The sequence below is a fragment of the Aulonocara sp. 'chitande type north' Nkhata Bay genome, linkage group LG22 (genome assembly GCF_057382095.1).
Source record: "Aulonocara sp. 'chitande type north' Nkhata Bay isolate Kocher_YH1m ecotype deep benthic linkage group LG22, A_spYH_male_GT1.1, whole genome shotgun sequence".
Lineage (NCBI taxonomy): Eukaryota > Metazoa > Chordata > Actinopteri > Cichliformes > Cichlidae > Aulonocara > Aulonocara sp. 'chitande type north' Nkhata Bay.
Genome location: NC_141364.1, coordinates 35,363,223 through 35,383,410, shown reverse-complemented (window position 1 = coordinate 35,383,410; position 20,188 = coordinate 35,363,223). Strand labels below are relative to the sequence as shown.

General features: G+C 37.3%; 1 protein-coding gene across 1 annotated transcript in view; it reads right to left on the bottom strand.

The window, feature by feature from the left end:
* LOC147304583 (thrombospondin type-1 domain-containing protein 7A-like) overlaps positions 1 to 20,188 on the bottom strand; it is a 189,902-nt gene that overhangs the window by 45,185 nt on the left and 124,529 nt on the right. Inside the window, exon 11 of the mRNA XM_086279217.1 lies at positions 16,773 to 16,876. Within this exon, the coding sequence (XP_086135343.1) occupies positions 16,773 to 16,876 (104 nt within the window). The remainder of the gene's footprint in view (positions 1 to 16,772; positions 16,877 to 20,188) is intronic.

Sequence of the window (20,188 nt, the reverse complement as noted above, 5' to 3'; positions counted from 1 at the left end):
ACAGTGCATGGGTGAATGCGGAGTCTTGTATAAAGTGCTTTGAGTGCTCCAGGAGAGTAGAAAAGCGCTATATAAGAATCAGTCCATTTACTATGGTGTTATTTTTGTGCCACTATTCTGAGCGCACATAAAAAAAAAATGCAGGTGCACGAGTTGCATTTTGAGAAGAAATGTATTTTGAGCGAAGAAAAGTGAACAAAATTGCAAAAAATGTATTTCAGTGTTTGCTATTATCCACACACACACACACAACAGCAGCCCCTCTCGCTCGGTTTTTGCATTTGCGCTTGCTTGCAATGTGTTGCTCGCGCTCTTAACATTTCTGCCTGTGCGCGCTCAACTCTTTCTCTACACCGTTATATTTAAACTCAAACGAGGCAGTGGCGGAGGAACGCGGTCGCGCATTTAAAACACCGGTAAGCTAACGCTAGTCTGGTGACAACTAAGTGCAGTTACTGGTTACATTTATTGAATATTGTTGTTTTTGTTTTTTTCCCACTATGGCCGAATGTTAAATTAACGTTTCAAGAGTTGAGTGATTTGATTTCAGTTTTGTTTGTTTTGGATGTCTTTTGTTACTCTGATTAAATGCCAAAATGGCCTATGGGAGATTTGAATTGCGTTAAATTTATTTTAGAATATTGAAACTTGTTGCGCAACACCTAGAATTAAATCTGTTTTGTAAATATTTAATTAACCTTGGATAATGTTTATTAGCTTTATTGCTAATTTACTTTACTTTGATGAGACCCATGTGAATGTTTTTCTATATTATTTTGAATGAATATCATTATAAGAACTAGAAAGTGCATTTTCTGAAGAAACTGCAGTGTGAATGCTTGAATCTGAATGTATGCACTGAAATGAATTAATTGCTGAATTTTGAGTTAAAAATTTTGAATGAGATAAAAAAAAAAAAACCAACCTGAATTTAACCTGAAAACAAAAGTGCTGAACTGCTAAAAGCTGAAGGTTACACAGAAGAAGAAGTTGGAAAAAAGCTGAAAATGTTTTAATTGTAAATTAGAAAAACCTAAGAAATGAGAAAAGAACATTTAGAGTCAGAAAACATCTGAAAGAATATTAAAAGGTCATATTCTTTGAATCACTGAATGACTAAAATGTGATCCCTCCACTTGGACCCACACAGTTTAAAAAGTTTACATCTCTGAGCTTTGAAAGACAAGATGTTGGAAAAAGAACAACGATGGCGACGTTTTGAGGGTAAAATGATGGCTTTAACACTGTTGACACAGCAGCAGTTGAAAGAGAAGTGTTTAAGATGAATTTTGGCAGAGTGGCAGAGAGAGCTCGTTAAGCAGGCAGGTGTGAGCCTGGTTGCTATAGTGACCGCACCCAATGGCTCCATACACACGTACACAGACATGCGCCTCACTTTTGCTGCTTAAAATGAACAGAAAAGTCAGGCCAAAACAAATCGTTCCCAAATGAAAAGTAAAAGTCGTATTGACAAAATTCTTTCACTGTGAGCGACAGCAGCTTCTAGTCTACCAAATTCTCAGTTTTCATGCCTGTGGAGCTTATTATATGGACGTGGTGACAGTGGAAAGACACCATGCTCTTCTGATTTTCAAACGAACCTTCTGAGCCATTTTAACATTAGAGTCTATGGAAGAGTTGGAAGGAGGAGGCTGTGCATTGGTGACATTTATGAAAGAACCGTAACACCTAGGACAATAGTAAACACATTGGATGAAAGAGGACAGCCATGGCTACGTTTTGAGGGTAAAATGATGGCTGTAGAGCAAATGCTGTGGACACAGCAGCAGTTTTAAAAAAGATTTTAAGATAAATTTCTTTGCTCCTCTCACTCTAGCAGTTGAGCTGTCTCACTCTAGCCCCAACATTCCGTCCCATACACACCCATTATAAACTCTGAAACGGCTGAAAAAACATCATGAAACTTAAACTGGAACTGAAGAAAAAGTATAATAGATATTGAAAAGATAAATACAAGTTGAATAGTTGAATGTCTTGTCTTCGTTTTAAAGTTTGAATGGTGGCTCTATGTCAATGTATGTGGAAGTAGTAAGAGTTTAAAAATGAGTAAGTTGAATGAGAATTTGAAGGGTCTCCCCATTGAAATACATTATAAATTTTTGTTGAATAAAGTTGAATAAAATTAAAAATATAAATGTTAAAAATGAGAAAAATAGAAGCAATGTTGTCCAAAAGAATAGGAATCTAACGATGTTTGAATGGTTTTTCTAAGTTGAACGGTTTTGAAGGAGTAGGCTTTCAAAAAACGTACGGAAAAATAATAAAATATAATAACTAGAAAGTGCATTTTCTGAAGAAACTGCAGTGTGAATGCTTGAATCTGAATGTATGCACTGAAATGAATTAATTACTGAATTTTGAGTTAAAAATATTGAATGAGATAAAAAAAAAAAAAAATAAATAAAAACGAATTTAACCTGAAAACAAAGGTGCTGAACTGCTAAAAGCTGAAGGTTACACAGAAGAAGGAGTTGGAAAAAAACTGAAAATGTTTTAAATGTAAATTAGAAAACCCTAAGAAATGAGAAAAGAACATTTAGAGTCAGAAAACATCTGAATGAATATTAAAAGGTCATATTCTTTGAATCACTGAATGACTAAAATGTGATCCCTCCACTTGGACCCACACAGTTTAAAAAGTTTACATCTCTGAGCTTTGAAAGACAAGATGTTGGAAAAAGAACAACGATGGCAACGTTTTGAGGGTAAAATGATGGCTGTAACACTGTGGACACAGCAGCAGTTGAAAGAGAAGTGCTTAAGATGAATCTTGGTACAGTGGCAGGCAGAGCTCGTTAAGCAGGCAGGTGTGAGCCTGGTTGCTATAGTGACTGCACCCAACGGCTCCATACACACGTACACAGACATGCGCCTCACTTTTGCTGCTTAAAATGAACAGAAAAGTCAGGCCGAAACAAATCGCTCCCAAATGAAAAGTACATGTCGTACTGACAAAATTCTTTCACCGTGAGCGACAGCCATGTCTAGTCTACCTAATTCTCAGTTTTCATGCCTGTGGAGTTTATTATATGGACGTGGTGACAGTGTAAAGACACCATGCTCTTCTGATTTTCAAACGAACCTTCTGAGCCATTTTAACATTAGAGTCTATGGAAGAGTTGGAGGGAGGAGGCTGTGCATTGGTGACATTTATGAAAGAACCATAACACCTAGGACAATAGTAAACACATTGGATGAAAGAGGACAGCCATGGCTACGTTTTGAGGGTAAAATCATACCTGTAGAGCAAACGCTGCGGACACAGCAGCAGTTTTAAAAAAGATTTTAAGATTAATTTTTTTGCTCCTCTCACTCTAGCAGTTGAGCTGCCTCACTCTAGCCCCAACATTCCGTCCCATACACACCCATTATAAACTCTGAAACGGGTGAAAAAACATCATGAAACTTAAACTGGAACTGAAGAAAAAGTATAATAGATATTGAAAAGATAAATACAAGTTGAATAGTTGAATGTCTTGTCTTCGTTTTAAAGTTTGAATGGTGGCTCTATGTCAATGTATGTGGAAGTAGTAAGAGTTTAAAAATGAGTAAGTTGAATGAGGATTTGAAGGGTCTCCCCATTGAAATACATTATAAATTTTTGTTGAATAAAGTTGAATAAAATTAAAAATATAAATGTTAAAAATATGAAAAATAGAAGCAGTGTTGTCCAAAAGAATAGGAATCTAACGGTGTTTGAATGGTTTTTCTAAGTTGAACGGTTTTGAAGGAGTAGGCTTTCAAAAAATGTACGGAAAAATAATAAAATATAACTAGAAAGTGCATTTTCTGAAGAAACTGCAGTGTGAATGCTTGAATCTGAATGTATGCACTGAAATGAATTAATTGCTGAATTTTGAGTTAAAAATATTGAATGAGATTAAAAAAAAAACAAAAAAAAAACGAATTTAACCTGAAAACAAAGGTGCTGAACTGCTAAAAGCTGAAGGTTACACAGAAGAAGGAGTTGGAAAAAAACTGAAAATGTTTTAAATGTAAATTAGAAAACCCTAAGAAATGAGAAAAGAACATTTAGAGTCAGAAAACATCTGAATGAATATTAAAAGGTCATATTCTTTGAATCACTGAATGACTCAAATGTGATCCCTCCACTTTGATCCACACAGTTTAAAAAGTTTAAATGCCTGAGCTTTGAAAGATACAGTGTTGGAAAGAGAACAATAATGGCGACAATTTGAGGGTAAAATGATGGCTGTAACACTGTGGACACAGCAGCAGTTGAAAGAGAAGTGCTTAAGATGAATCTTGGCAGAGTGGCAGGCAGAGCTCGTTAAGCAGGCAGGTGTGAGCCTGGTTGCTATAGTGACCGCACCCAATGGCTCCATACACACGTACACAGACATGCGCCTCACTTTTGCTGCTTAAAATGAACAGAAAAGTCAGGCCGAAACAAATCGCTCCCAAATGAAAAGTAAAAGTCGTATTGACAAAATTCTTTCACCGTGAGCGACAGCAATGTCTAGTCTACCTAATTCTCAGTTTTCATGCCTGTGGAGCTTATTATATGGACGTGGTGACAGTGGAAAGACACCATGCTCTTCTGATTTTCAAACGAACCTTCTGAGCCATTTTAACATTAGAGTCTATGGAAGAGTTGGAGGGAGGAGGCTGTGCATTGGTGACATTTATGAAAGAACCATAACACCTAGTACAATAGTAAACACATTGGATGAAAGAGGACAGCCATGGCTACGTTTTGAGGGTAAAATCATACCTGTAGAGCAAACGCTGCGGACACAGCAGCAGTTTTAAAAAAGATTTTAAGATTAATTTTTTTGCTCCTCTCACTCTAGCAGTTAAGCTGCCTCACTCTAGCCCCAACATTCCGTCCCATACACACCCATTATAAACTCTGAAACGGGTGAAAAAACATCATGAAACTTAAACTGGAACTGAAGAAAAAGTATAATAGATATTGAAAAGATAAATACAAGTTGAATAGTTGAATGTCTTGTCTTCGTTTTAAAGTTTGAATGGTGGCTCTATGTCAATGTATGTGGAAGTAGTAAGAGTTTAAAAATGAGTAAGTTGAATGAGGATTTGAAGGGTCTCCCCATTGAAATACATTATAAATTTTTGTTGAATAAAGTTGAATAAAATTAAAAATATAAATGTTAAAAATATGAAAAATAGAAGCAGTGTTGTCCAAAAGAATAGGAATCTAACGGTGTTTGAATGGTTTTTCTAAGTTGAACGGTTTTGAAGGAGTAGGCTTACAAAAAACGTACGGAAAAATAAAATATAATAATAACTAGAAAGTGCATTTTCTGAAGAAACTGCAGTGTGAATGCTTGAATCTGAATGTATGCACTGAAATGAATTAATTACTGAATTTAAGTTAAAAATCTTGAATGAGATAAAAAAAAACCCGAATTTAACCTGAAAACAAAAGTGCTGAACTGCTAAAAGCTGAAGGTTACACAGAAGAAGAAGTTGGAAAAAAACTGAAAATGTTTTAATTGTAAATTAGAAAACCCTAAGAAATGAGAAAAGAACATTTAGAGTCAGAAAACATCTGAAAGAATATTAAAAGGTCATATTCTTTGAATCACTGAATGACTAAAATGTGATCCCTCCACTTGGACCCACACAGTTTAAAAAGTTAACATCTCTGAGCTTTGAAAGACAAGATGTTGGAAAAAGAACAACGATGGCGACGTTTTGAGGGTAAAATGATGGCTTTAACACTGTGGACACAGCAGCAGTTGAAAGAGAAGTGCTTAAGATGAATCTTGGCAGAGTGAGAGAGAGAGCTCGTTAAGCAGGCAGGTGTGAGCCTGGTTGCTATAGTGACCGCACCCAAGGGCTCCATACACACGCACACAGACATGCACCTCACTTTTGCTGCTTAAAATGAACAGAAAAGTCAGGCCGAAACAAATCGCTCCCAAATGAAAAGTAAAAGTCGTATTGACAAAATTCTTTCACCGTGAGCGACAGCAATGTCTAGTCTACCTAATTCTCAGTTTTCATGCCTGTGGAGCTTATTATATGGACGTGGTGACAGTGGAAAGACACCATGCTCTTCTGATTTTCAAACGAACCTTCTGAGCCATTTTAACATTAGAGTCTATGGAAGAGTTGGAGGGAGGAGGCTGTGCATTGGTGGCATTTATGAAAGAACCATAACACCTAGTACAATAGTAAACACATTGGATGAAAGAGGACAGCCATGGCTACGTTTTGAGGGTAAAATCATACCTGTAGAGCAAACGCTGCGGACACAGCAGCAGTTTTAAAAAAGATTTTAAGATTAATTTTTTTGCTCCTCTCACTCTAGCAGTTGAGCTGCCTCACTCTAGCCCCAACATTCCGTCCCATACACACCCATTATAAACTCTGAAACGGGTGAAAAAACATCATGAAACTTAAACTGGAACTGAAGAAAAAGTATAATAGATATTGAAAAGATAAATACAAGTTGAATAGTTGAATGTCTTGTCTTCGTTTTAAAGTTTGAATGGTGGCTCTATGTGAACGTATGTTGAAGTAGTAAGAGTTTAAAAATGAGTAAGTTGAATGAGGATTTGAAGGGTCTCCCCATTGAAATACATGGGAAATTTTGGGAAATTTTTGTTGAATAAAGTTGAATAAAATTAAAAATATAAATGTTAAAAATGAGAAAAATAGAAGCAGTCATGTCCAAAAGAAGAGGAATCTAATGGTGTTTGAATGGTTTTTCTAAGTTGAACGGTTTTGAAGGAGTAGGAGTACAAAAAACGTACGGAATACAGAATAAAATAGAATAAAGATTAGAAGAACAATACTGTGAATGCTTTTCAAGCATTCACACTAATAATAAAGATTAGAATAACAATACTGTGAATGCTTTTCAAGCATTCACACTAATAATAATAAAGATTAGAAGAACAATACTGTGAATGCTTTTCAAGCATTCACACTAATAACTAGAAAGTGCATTTTCTGAAGAAACTGCAGTGTGAATGCTTGAATCTGAATGTATGCACTGAAATGAATTAATTGCTGAATTTTGAGTTAAAAATTTTGAATGAGATAAAAAATAAAAAAAAAAACAACCTGAATTTAACCTGAAAACACCAGTGCTGAACTGCTAAAAGCTGAAGGTTACACAGAAGAAGAAGTTGGAAAAAAGCTGAAAATGTTTTAATTGTAAATGAGAAAAACCTAAGAAATGAGAAAAGAATATTTAGAGTCAGAAAACATCTGAAAGAATATTAAAAGGTCATATTCTTTGAATCACTGAATGACTAAAATGTGATCCCTCCACTTGGACCCACACAGTTTAAAAAGTTTACATCTCTGAGCTTTGAAAGATACGGTGTTGGAAAAAGAACAACGATGGCGACGTTTTGAGGGTAAAATGATGGCTGTAACACTGTGGACACAGCAGCAGTTGAAAGAGAAGTGTTTAAGATGAATCTTGGCAGAGTGAGAGAGAGAGCTCGTTAAGCAGGCAGGTGTGAGCCTGGTTGCTATAGTGACTGCACCCAAAGGCTCCATACACACGTACACAGACATGCACCTCACTTTTGCTGCTTAAAATGAACAGAAAAGTCAGGCCGAAACAAATCGCTCCCAAATGAAAAGTAAAAGTCGTATTGACGAAATTCTTTCACCGTGAGCGACAGCAATGTCTAGTCTACCTAATTCTCAGTTTTCATGTCTGTGGAGTTTATTATATGGACGTGGTGACAGTGGAAAGACACCATGCTCTTCTGATTTTCAAACGAACCTTCTGAGCCATTTTAACATTAGAGTCTATGGAAGAGTTGGAGGGAGGAGGCTGTGCATTGGTGACATTTATGAAAGAACCGTAACACCTAGGACAATAGTAAACACATTGGATGAAAGAGGACAGCCATGGCTACGTTTTGAGGGTAAAATCATACCTGTAGAGCAAACGCTGCGGACACAGCAGCAGTTTTAAAAAAGATTTTAAGATTAATTTTTTTGCTCCTCTCACTCTAGCAGTTGAGCTGCCTCACTCTAGCCCCAACATTCCGTCCCATACACACCCATTATAAACTCTGAAACGGCTGAAAAAACATCATGAAACTTAAACTGGAACTGAAGAAAAAGTATAATAGATATTGAAAAGATAAATACAAGTTGAATAGATGAATGTCTTGTCTTCGTTTTAAAGTTTGAATGGTGGCTCTATGTCAATGTATGTGGAAGTAGTAAGAGTTTAAAAATGAGTAAGTTGAATGAGAATTTGAAGGGTCTCCCCATTGAAATACATGGGAAATTTTTGTTGAATAAAGTTGAATAAAATTAAAAATATAAATGTTAAAAATGAGAAAATTAGAAGCAGTCATGTCCAAAATAATAGGAATCTAACGATGTTTGAATGGTTTTTCTAAGTTGAACGGTTTTGAAGGAGTAGGCTTTCAAAAAACGTACGGAAAAATAATAAAATATAACTAGAAAGTGCATTTTCTGAAGAAACTGCAGTGTGAATGCTTGAATCTGAATGTATGCACTGAAATGAATTAATTACTGAATTTAAGTTAAAAATCTTGAATGAGATAAAAAAAAAACCCGAATTTAACCTGAAAACAAAAGTGCTGAACTGCTAAAAGCTGAAGGTTACACAGAAGAAGAAGTTGGAAAAAAGCTGAAAATGTTTTAATTGTAAATTAGAAAAACCTAAGAAATGAGAAAAGAACATTTAGAGTCAGAAAACATCTGAAAGAATATTAAAAGGTCATATTCTTTGAATCACTGAATGACTAAAATGTGATCCCTCCACTTGGACCCACACAGTTTAAAAAGTTTACATCTCTGAGCTTTGAAAGACAAGATGTTGGAAAAAGAACAACGATGGCGACGTTTTGAGGGTAAAATGATGGCTTTAACACTGTGGACACAGCAGCAGTTGAAAGAGAAGTGTTTAAGATGAATTTTGGCAGAGTGGCAGAGAGAGCTCGTTAAGCAGGCAGGTGTGAGCCTGGTTGCTATAGTGACCGCACCCAATGGCTCCATACACACGGACACAGACATGCACCTCACTTTTGCTGCTTAAAATGAACAGAAAAGTCAGGCCGAAACAAATCGTTCCCAAATGAAAAGTAAAAGTCGTATTGACAAAATTCTTTCACTGTGAGCGACAGCAATGTCTAGTCTACCAAATTCTCAGTTTTCATGTCTGTGGAGTTTATTATATGGACGTGGTGACAGTGGAAAGACACCATGCTCTTCTGATTTTCAAACGAACCTTCTGAGCCATTTTAACATTAGAGTCTATGGAAGAGTTGGAGGGAGGAGGCTGTGCATTGGTGACATTTACGAAAGAACCATAACACCTAGTACAATAGTAAACACATTGGATGAAAGAGGACAGCGATGGCTACATTTTGAGGGTAAAATCATACCTGTAGAGCAAACGCTGCGGACACAGCAGCAGTTTTAAAAAAGATTTTAAGATTATTTTTTTTGCTCCTCTCACTCTAGCAGTTGAGCTGCCTCACTCTAGCCCCAACATTCCGTCCCATACACACCCATTATAAACTCTGAAACGGGTGAAAAAACATCATGAAACTTAAACTGGAACTGAAGAAAAAGTATAATAGATATTGAAAAGATAAATGCAAGTTGAATAGTTGAATGTCTTGTCTTCGTTTTAAAGTTTGAATGGTGGCTCTATGTCAATGTATGTGGAAGTAGTAAGAGTTTAAAAATGAGTAAGTTGAATGAGGATTTGAAGGGTCTCCCCATTGAAATACATTATAAATTTTTGTTGAATAAAGTTGAATAAAATTAAAAATATAAATGTTAAAAATATGAAAAATGGAAGCAGTGTTGTCCAAAAGAATAGGAATCTAACGGTGTTGGAATGGTTTTTCTAAGTTGAACGGTTTTGAAGGAGTAGGATTACAAAAAACGTACGGAATACAGAATAAAATATAATAACTAGAAAGTGCATTTTCTGAAGAAACTGCAGTGTGAATGCTTGAATCTGAATGTATGCACTGAAATGAATTAATTGCTGAATTTTGAGTTAAAAATATTGAATGAGATTAAAAAAAAACAAAAAAAAAAAAAACGGATTTAACCTGAAAACAAAGGTGCTGAACTGCTAAAAGCTGAAGGTTACACAGAAGAAGGAGTTGGAAAAAAACTGAAAATGTTTTAAATGTAAATTAGAAAACCCTAAGAAATGAGAAAAGAACATTTAGAGTCAGAAAACATCTGAATGAATATTAAAAGGTCATATTCTTTGAATCACTGAATGACTCAAATGTGATCCCTCCACTTTGATCCACACAGTTTAAAAAGTTTAAATGCCTGAGCTTTGAAAGATACAGTGTTGGAAAGAGAACAATAATGGCGACAATTTGAGGGTAAAATGATGGCTGTAACACTGTGGACACAGCAGCAGTTGAAAGAGAAGTGCTTAAGATGAATCTTGGTACAGTGGCAGGCAGAGCTCGTTAAGCAGGCAGGTGTGAGCCTGGTTGCTATAGTGACCGCACCCAATGGCTCCATACACACGTACACAGACATGCGCCTCACTTTTGCTGCTTAAAATGAACAGAAAAGTCAGGCCGAAACAAATCGTTCCCAAATGAAAAGTAAAAGTCGTATTGACAAAATTCTTTCACCGTGAGCGACAGCAGCTTCTAGTCTACTGAATTCTCAGTTTTCATGCCTGTGGAGTTTATTATATGGACGTGGTGACAGTGGAAAGACACCATGCTCTTCTGATTTTCAAACGAACCTTCTGAGCCATTTTAACATTAGAGTCTATGGAAGAGTTGGAGGGAGGAGGCTGTGCATTGGTGACATTTATGAAAGAACCATAACACCTAGTACAATAGTAAACACATTGGATGAAAGAGGACAGCCATGGCTACGTTTTGAGGGTAAAATCATACCTGTAGAGCAAACGCTGTGGACACAGCAGCAGTTTTAAAAAAGATTTTAAGATTAATTTTTTTGCTCCTCTCACTCTAGCAGTTGAGCTGTCTCACTCTAGCCCCAACATTCCGTCCCATACACACCCATTATAAACTCTGAAACGGGTGAAAAAACATCATGAAACTTAAACTGGAACTGAAGAAAAAGTATAATAGATATTGAAAAGATAAATACAAGTTGAATAGTTGAATGTCTTGTCTTCGTTTTAAAGTTTGAATGGTGGCTCTATGTCAATGTATGTGGAAGTAGTAAGAGTTTAAAAATGAGTAAGTTGAATGAGGATTTGAAGGGTCTCCCCATTGAAATACATTATAAATTTTTGTTGAATAAAGTTGAATAAAATTAAAAATATAAATGTTAAAAATATGAAAAATAGAAGCAGTGTTGTCCAAAAGAATAGGAATCTAACGGTGTTTGAATGGTTTTTCTAAGTTGAACGGTTTTGAAGTTATAGGATTACAAAAAACGTACGGAATAGATAATAATAACTAGAAAGTGCATTTTCTGAAGAAACTGCAGTGTGAATGCTTGAATCTGAATGTATGCATTGAAATGAATTAATTGCTGAATTTAAGTTAAAAATTTTGAATGAGATAAAAAAAAAAACCCCGAATTTAACCTGAAAACAAAAGTGCTGAACTGCTAAAAGCTGAAGGTTACACAGAAGAAGAAGTTGGAAAAAAGCTGAAAATGTTTTAATTGTAAATTAGAAAAACCTAAGAAATGAGAAAAGAACATTTAGAGTCAGAAAACATCTGAAAAAATATTAAAAGGTCATATTCTTTGAATCACTGAATGACTAAAATGTGATCCCTCCACTTGGACCCACACAGTTTAAAAAGTTTACATCTCTGAGCTTTGAAAGACAAGATGTTGGAAAAAGAACAACGATGGCGACGTTTTGAGGGTAAAATGATGGCTTTAACACTGTGGACACAGCAGCAGTTGAAAGAGAAGTGTTTAAGATGAATCTTGGCAGAGTGAGAGAGAGAGCTCGTTAAGCAGGCAGGTGTGAGCCTGGTTGCTATAGTGACCGCACCCAATGGCTCCATACACACGTACACAGACATGCGCCTCACTTTTGCTGCTTAAAATGAACAGAAAAGTCAGGCCGAAACAAATCGCTCCCAAATGAAAAGTAAAAGTCGTATTGACAAAATTCTTTCACCGTGAGCGACAGCAATGTCTAGTCTACCTAATTCTCAGTTTTCATGCCTGTGGAGCTTATTATATGGACGTGGTGACAGTGGAAAGACACCATGCTCTTCTGATTTTCAAACGAACCTTCTGAGCCATTTTAACATTAGAGTCTATGGAAGAGTTGGAGGGAGGAGGCTGTGCATTGGTGACATTTATGAAAGAACCACAATACCTAGTACAATAGTAAACACATTGGATGAAAGAGGACAGCCATGGCTACGTTTTGAGGGTAAAATCATACCTGTAGAGCAAACGCTGCGGACACAGCAGCAGTTTTAAAAAAGATTTTAAGATTAATTTTTTTGCTCCTCTCACTCTAGCAGTTGAGCTGCCTCACTCTAGCCCCAACATTCCGTCCCATACACACCCATTATAAACTCTGAAACGGGTGAAAAAACATCATGAAACTTAAACTGGAACTGAAGAAAAAGTATAATAGATATTGAAAAGATAAATACAAGTTGAATAGTTGAATGTCTTGTCTTCGTTTTAAAGTTTGAATGGTGGCTCTATGTCAATGTATGTGGAAGTAGTAAGAGTTTAAAAATGAGTAAGTTGAATGAGGATTTGAAGGGTCTCCCCATTGAAATACATTATAAATTTTTGTTGAATAAAGTTGAATAAAATTAAAAATATAAATGTTAAAAATATGAAAAATAGAAGCAGTGTTGTCCAAAAGAATAGGAATCTAACGGTGTTTGAATGGTTTTTCTAAGTTGAACGGTTTTGAAGTTATAGGATTACAAAAAACGTACGGAATAGATAAAATATAATAATAATAATAATAATAATAAAGATTAGAATAACAATACTGTGAATGCTTTTCAAGCATTCACACTAATAATAATAAAGATTAGAAGAACAATACTGTGAATGCTTTTCAAGCATTCACACTAACTAGAAAGTGCATTTTCTGAAGAAACTGCAGTGTGAATGCTTGAATCTGAATGTATGCACTGAAATGAATTAATTGCTGAATTTTGAGTTAAAAATATTGAATGAGATTAAAAAAAACAAAAAAAAAAACGAATTTAACCTGAAAACAAAGGTGCTGAACTGCTAAAAGCTGAAGGTTACACAGAAGAAGACGTTGGAAAAAAACTGAAAATGTTTTAAATGTAAATTAGAAAACCCTAAGAAATGAGAAAAGAACATTTAGAGTCAGAAAACATCTGAATGAATATTAAAAGGTCATATTCTTTGAATCACTGAATGACTCAAATGTGATCCCTCCACTTTGATCCACACAGTTTAAAAAGTTTAAATGCCTGAGCTTTGAAAGATACGGTGTTGGAAAGAGAACAATAATGGCGACAATTTGAGGGTAAAATGATGGCTGTAACACTGTGGACACAGCAGCAGTTGAAAGAGAAGTGCTTAAGATGAATCTTGGTACAGTGGCAGGCAGAGCTCGTTAAGCAGGCAGGTGTGAGCCTGGTTGCTATAGTGACCGCACCCAATGGCTCCATACACACGTACACAGACATGCGCCTCACTTTTGCTGCTTAAAATGAACAGAAAAGTCAGGCCGAAACAAATCGTTCCCAAATGAAAAGTAAAAGTCGTATTGACAAAATTCTTTCACCGTGAGCGACAGCAATGTCTAGTCTACTGAATTCTCAGTTTTCATGCCTGTGGAGTTTATTATATGGACGTGGTGACAGTGGAAAGACACCATGCTCTTCTGATTTTCAAACGAACCTTCTGAGCCATTTTAACATTAGAGTCTATGGAAGAGTTGGAGGGAGGAGGCTGTGCATTGGTGACATTTACGAAAGAACCATAACACCTAGGACAATAGTAAACACATTGGATGAAAGAGGACAGCGATGGCTACGTTTTGAGGGTAAAATCATACCTGTAGAGCAAACGCTGCGGACACAGCAGCAGTTTTAAAAAAGATTTTAAGATTAATTTTTTTGCTCCTCTCACTCTAGCAGTTGAGCTGCCTCACTCTAGCCCCAACATTCCGTCCCATACACACCCATTATAAACTCTGAAACGGGTGAAAAAACATCCTGAAACTTAAACTGGAACTGAAGAAAAAGTATAATAGATATTGAAAAGATAAATACAAGTTGAATAGTTGAATGTCTTGTCTTCGTTTTAAAGTTTGAATGGTGGCTCTATGTCAACGTATGTGGAAGTAGTAAGAGTTTAAAAATGAGTAAGTTGAATGAGGATTTGAAGGGTCTCCCCATTGAAATACATTATAAATTTTTGTTGAATAAAGTTGAATAAAATTAAAAATATAAATGTTAAAAATGAGAAAAATAGAAGCAGTCATGTCCAAAAGAATAGGAATCTAACGGTGTTTGAATGGTTTTTCTAAGTTGAACGGTTTTGAAGGAGTTAGATGCCAAAAAACGTACGGAAGATGATATAATAATAAAGATTAGAAGAACAATACTGTGAATGCTTTTCAAGCATTCACACTAATAAAGATTAGAAGAACAATACTGTGAATGCTTTTCAAGCATTCACACTAATTAGATGTTGTAATTTGTTTGGTTATTGGTTATTGTATGAAATATGGCATTAATGATTTGACTTTGTAATTTATGGATTTATTTGTCTTATCATGACAGTAGAACGCTGTTTCAGTTTAATATCGAATGATAATTTATGTTTTTTGACCTTGCTTAGGTCAGGTTATACTCCCGCCATCAAAGCCCTGGTCAGCCCATTATTTTTGTGTGTGATATATATGCATATATTTATTTTGTTGTACATCTGTATACATTCCTCAATACCATAATATATATATATATATATATATATATATATATATATATATATATATAAGCCACCTCCTGTACATGGATGACATCAAGCTGTATGCCAAGAGTGAACGAGACATCGATTCACTGATCCACACTACCAGGCTATACAGCAATGACATTGGAATGTCGTTCGGACTGGAGAAGTGTAGTCGGATGGTAACAAAGAGAGGGAAGGTAGTCAGAACTGAGGGGATTGAACTACCAGAAGGCAACATTGCAGACATAGAGGACAGTTACAAGTACCTAGGGATCCCGCAGGCAAATGGGAACCATGAAGAGGCCGCTAGAAAAGCTGCAACCACCAAGTACCTGCAGAGGGTCAGGAAAGTCCTGAGGAGTCAGCTGAATGGTAAGAACAAGATCCGGGCCATCAACACGTACGCCCTGCCCGTGATCAGGTACCCTGCTGGGGTAATAGGCTGGCCAAAGGAGGAGATAGAAGCCACTGACATAAAGACAAGAAAGCTCCTTACCATGCATGGAGGGTTTCACCCCAAGTCCAGCACCCTGAGGCTGTACGCTAAGCGGAAGGAAGGGGGCCGGGTACTGGTGAGTGTCAGCACCACAGTCCAGGATGAGACAACGAACATCCAAGAATACATTGGGAAGATGGCCCCAACTGACCGAGTGCTCAGTGAATACCTCAGGCAGCAGAAACCCAAGAAAGAGGAGGGAGACGAGGAACCATCATGGAAGGACAGGCCCCTGCACGGTATGTACCACCGGCAGATAGAGGAGGTGGCTGATATCCAGAAATCCTACCAGTGGCTGGACAAAGCTGGACTGAAAGACAGCACAGAGGCACTAATCATGGCAGCACAAGAACAAGCTCTGAGCACAAGATCCATAGAGGCTGGGGTCTATCACACCAGGCAAGACCCCAGGTGCAGGCTGTGTAAAGATGCCCCAGAGACAATCCAGCACATAACAGCAGGGTGCAAGATGCTAGCAGGCAAGGCATACATGGAACGCCATAACCAAGTGGCCGGCATAGTGTACAGGAACATCTGTGCCGAGTATAACCTGGAAGTCCCGAGGTCAAAATGGGAGATGCCCCCAAGGGTGGTGGAGAATGACCGAGCTAAGATCCTGTGGGACTTCCAGATACAGACGGACAAAATGGTGGTGGCTAACCAACCGGACATAGTGGTGGTAGACAAACAGAAGAAGACGGCCGTAGTGATCGATGTAGTGGCTCCGAATGACAGCAATATCAGGAAGAAGGAACACGAGAAGCTGGAGAAATACCAAGGGCTCAGAGAAGAGCTCGAGAGGATGTGGAGGGTGAAGGTAACGGTGGTCCCCGTGGTAATCGGAGCACTAGGTGCGGTGACTCCCAAGCTAGGCGAGTGGCTCCAGCAGATCCCGGGAACAACATCGGAGATCTCTGTCCAGAAGAGCGCAGTCCTGGGAACAGCTAAGATACTGCAGGACCCGCAAGCTCCCAGGCCTCTGGTAGAGGACCCGAGCTTGAAGGATAAACCGCCCGCAGGGGCGTGCTGGGTGTTTAATAATAATAATAATAATAAATTTTATTTATGAGCGCCTTTCAAGTCACCCAAGGACACTTTACAATAGGATAAAACACTTAGTAATATATATAGTATATATATATATATATATATATATAAATGTATATATCGAGCTCTATTTCTTTTTCCTGTGTTTTATTCACACACTCAGGCTCCATAGTCTAAACACTCCTGATTAGCTCATTATCTGTGAAGCTGCAGTCAGGCACTCTGGTCCCTTACCGCGTTACTCTGTGTGTGTGTGTGTGTGTGTGTGTGTGTGTGTGTGTGTGTGTGTGTGTGTGTGTGTGTGTGTGTGTGAGATTGTCCTCACCTCGAACCTGGAGACCTAGCCCACAGAGCTCTTGATTCCCAGGACTGCCCTCACGAACAGACCATGGAACCAATTGACATCTTCGCCACTTATGAGTTTTCCATCTGTCAAAAAACACATTATAAGAGAAGTCTTGAATGAAAATTGAACTGGTCTACTTTGTTCATATTTGGCCATCACAAGAAAACATCATATTCAGCACTGCATATTAGTTTTTGGCAGGTACTGAGTGAAAAAAGTCCCCCCACTTTTTTTTTAACTTGTGAAGGAGCTTGTTTATTATAAACATGAAGTTAGGATTAACAAACTTTATTAGACTGGCTTTAAATATATTGTATTATCAGATAATACATGTTATCAGATTAATATGATTAATCTTTCTATATTAATGTGCTACATACCACGAGCCTTTACGGTGGCAGTAATTAATCCATGACTTAAAAAGCCATCGGGTGGCTTAGCTGCACCAATCTCCAACTTTCCTTTCATCTCAAACTTTCATAAAAGAATAGTATGAAACCAGTTAACTGCTCACCTGCAGAGGAACAGTTTATTTGAAGCGTTTCATTCAGAATTCATAACTGTACAGAAACAGCTTTAGTGAAGGTCAAATCATCTTCTTGTAGCCTCTGACAGTGGATTAATTTCTGTGATTGTGCAATATCATTCAAAGGCACAGCATATATTTTCATTGCTTTGCAGACGATAATCACCTTTTAAATCAAATCAAATTCAAATTCAAATTGTATTTGTCAGGTACACAGTCATACACAGTACGATATGCAGTGAAATGCTTAGACAACTGCTCGTGACCTAAAGAAAACAAAAGGAAAAGGCTATGAATAAGATAGGAAATAAATATGAAAAATTATACAGTGTAAATTTAACTAGGAAGGAATAAAATATAAAAAATTAAGGTTAAAAATGAAATAACTGTACAACACAAATTAGAATGAAGGGTAAATTTAACTGGGAAAGAATAAGATAAAATATATAAATTAAAGTTGAAAATAAAATAACTGTACAACAAAATACACAATATAGAACTATATAAGAATGTATGAAGAAATATAAATATAAATAAATATACACACAATAACAGCAGCTGTACAAGTATTAACTGGAAATGAAGAATATAGTGACCAGTGTTGTGCAATCCACATTATGTCTTGTGCAGTGCAAATATGCTTAAAGTGATTTAAGTGATGAAGTGAAAACAAAGTCCAGAAAGTCCAGTGTGTGTGTAAGAACTGTATGTGTGGGTCAGTACTGTGTGGTGGTGTGATTGAGAGACCGTATCGCCTGCGGGAAGAAGCTCCTCCTCAGTCTCTCTGTGTTGGTCTTCAGGGAGCGGAATCGCTTTCCTGACCTCAACAGAGAGAACAGTCTGTTGTTGGGATGGCTGAGGTCCTTCACGATCGTCCAGCACCGCCTGCTGTAGATTGAGTGCAGGTCAGGGAGCTCGGAGCGGATGGTGCGCTCAGCTGACCGCACAACCCTCTGTAGAGCTCGTCTGTCCTGCATGGTGCTGTTTCCGAACCAGGTTAAGATGTTTCCCGTCAGGATGCTCTCTATGGTGCACGAGTAAAAGTTCCTGAGCACCTTGGAGGGCAGTCGGAAGTCTCTCAAGCGTCTGAGGTGGTAGAGACGCTGACAAGCTTTTTTCACCACGGTGTTGATGTGACAGGACCATGACAGGTCCTGCGTGGTCAAGGTCAAGGTTCTTTATTTGTCACATGCATAGTTATACAAGTATAACACACAGTGAAATGTAGCCTGACACGCTCCTCGACATGTGCAAAAAACTTGGGGGGGGGGGGGGGGGGGGGGGGGGTGTAGAGGAAAAACATTATATATATATATATATATATATATATATATATATATATATATATATATATGTAGTATATACTAGAGATGGACCGATCCGATATTACGTATCGGTATCGGTCCGATACTGACCTAAATTACTGGATCGGATATCGGAGAAAAATAAAACATGTAATCCGATCCATTAAATATCACGAAAGCACCTCACAAAACTTGCAACACGCTGTAACTCGCCTCAGAACGTTAGCACGTCGGAGCAGTATGCATCACGTGATAGAGCGGCTGTGGCATGCGGGACCTGTCGGTGGTCTGGATAGCATGTGGAGCTTCGCTAGCAACCCGGCATTTAATCTCCGACAAAGTTATCCCCGAGAGAAGTAAAGCAAGTGTGTAAGTCCATCTCTGAATGTTTGTAAAGCATTCCTGTGTTAAGCTTAACAAGCGATATATGGAGCGACTGCCTCCTCTTGCTGCTACTTCAATCATGAAACTGCTTAATGATCAGCTGATCGGCTTTTCTGTTGCGAGTCCGTCTCTCTTGTTTGCTTTTGGCCCACTTTGCACCAGAAAGAGGAAACCAGCGGCTGAACAACAGCAGCACGTTTAAGCTTGATCAGCTGTTGTTAGAATTTATTTAATATTACTTTCTACTCCAGGATCGTTTTCTATGTAGCTGACGCTGGTAACTGTGCAGGGGCGGATCTAGCAAAGTTTAGCCAGGGGGGCCGATAGGGCATTAACAGGGAAAAGGGGGCACAAAGACATACTTTTCTTTCTTATTCTCATTTCAAATGTCAAGCTTTTAATAAATAATTATCTGACACCCAAAGTTTTAATTTGATGTAAAATGAATAGAAGTCAATTACTGTATATAGTGACTATTAAGTCTAATATATATACCCTAGTAAGCTATAGTACTTTTTCCTTTGGGAAGGTACCATCTGTGCAGTCTGCAATTTTGTTGAAGAAAGATGTTGAATCTATTTAATATTTCTTGAAAAATAATTGATTTCTGTGCATTTTTTTTTCACACTGCATCAAATTAAGGTTGATTACGTCGATTAAGCATCATGAGGTGGGGGGTGGTTCCCCATTTTTTTATTTTTTTATTTTTGTTGTTGCTGGGAGTTGGAACCCTATTAGTTGGGTTGCTTAATATTTACGCTAAGTACTCTTTAAAATACCAGAATAGGGAGGATGGTGTAGGTTTAAGTTTATTAGATTGATCAGTATTGCTGAACTATGAAATATTTTTTTTTGCATACAGGTGTAACAGAATAGCTTTAGTGTAGTTGTTGTTTTAAACTTGAGTATGAACTTATACAAAATGCAGCAAGATATTTAAAAAAAACAGTTTTGTTGATTAAAAAAACACTATATCGGATTCATATCGGTATCGGCAGATATCCAAATTTATGCTATCGGTATCGGACATAAAAAAGTGGTATCGTGCCATCTCTAGTATATACATTGGGTGAATGTGCAGTAGTAGCAGCAAGCAGGTGAATTCTGTACATTAATATGAATAGACATCTGACTATTTTACAGGATAGACAATATAAACATATTTAAAATTAAAGGAATTG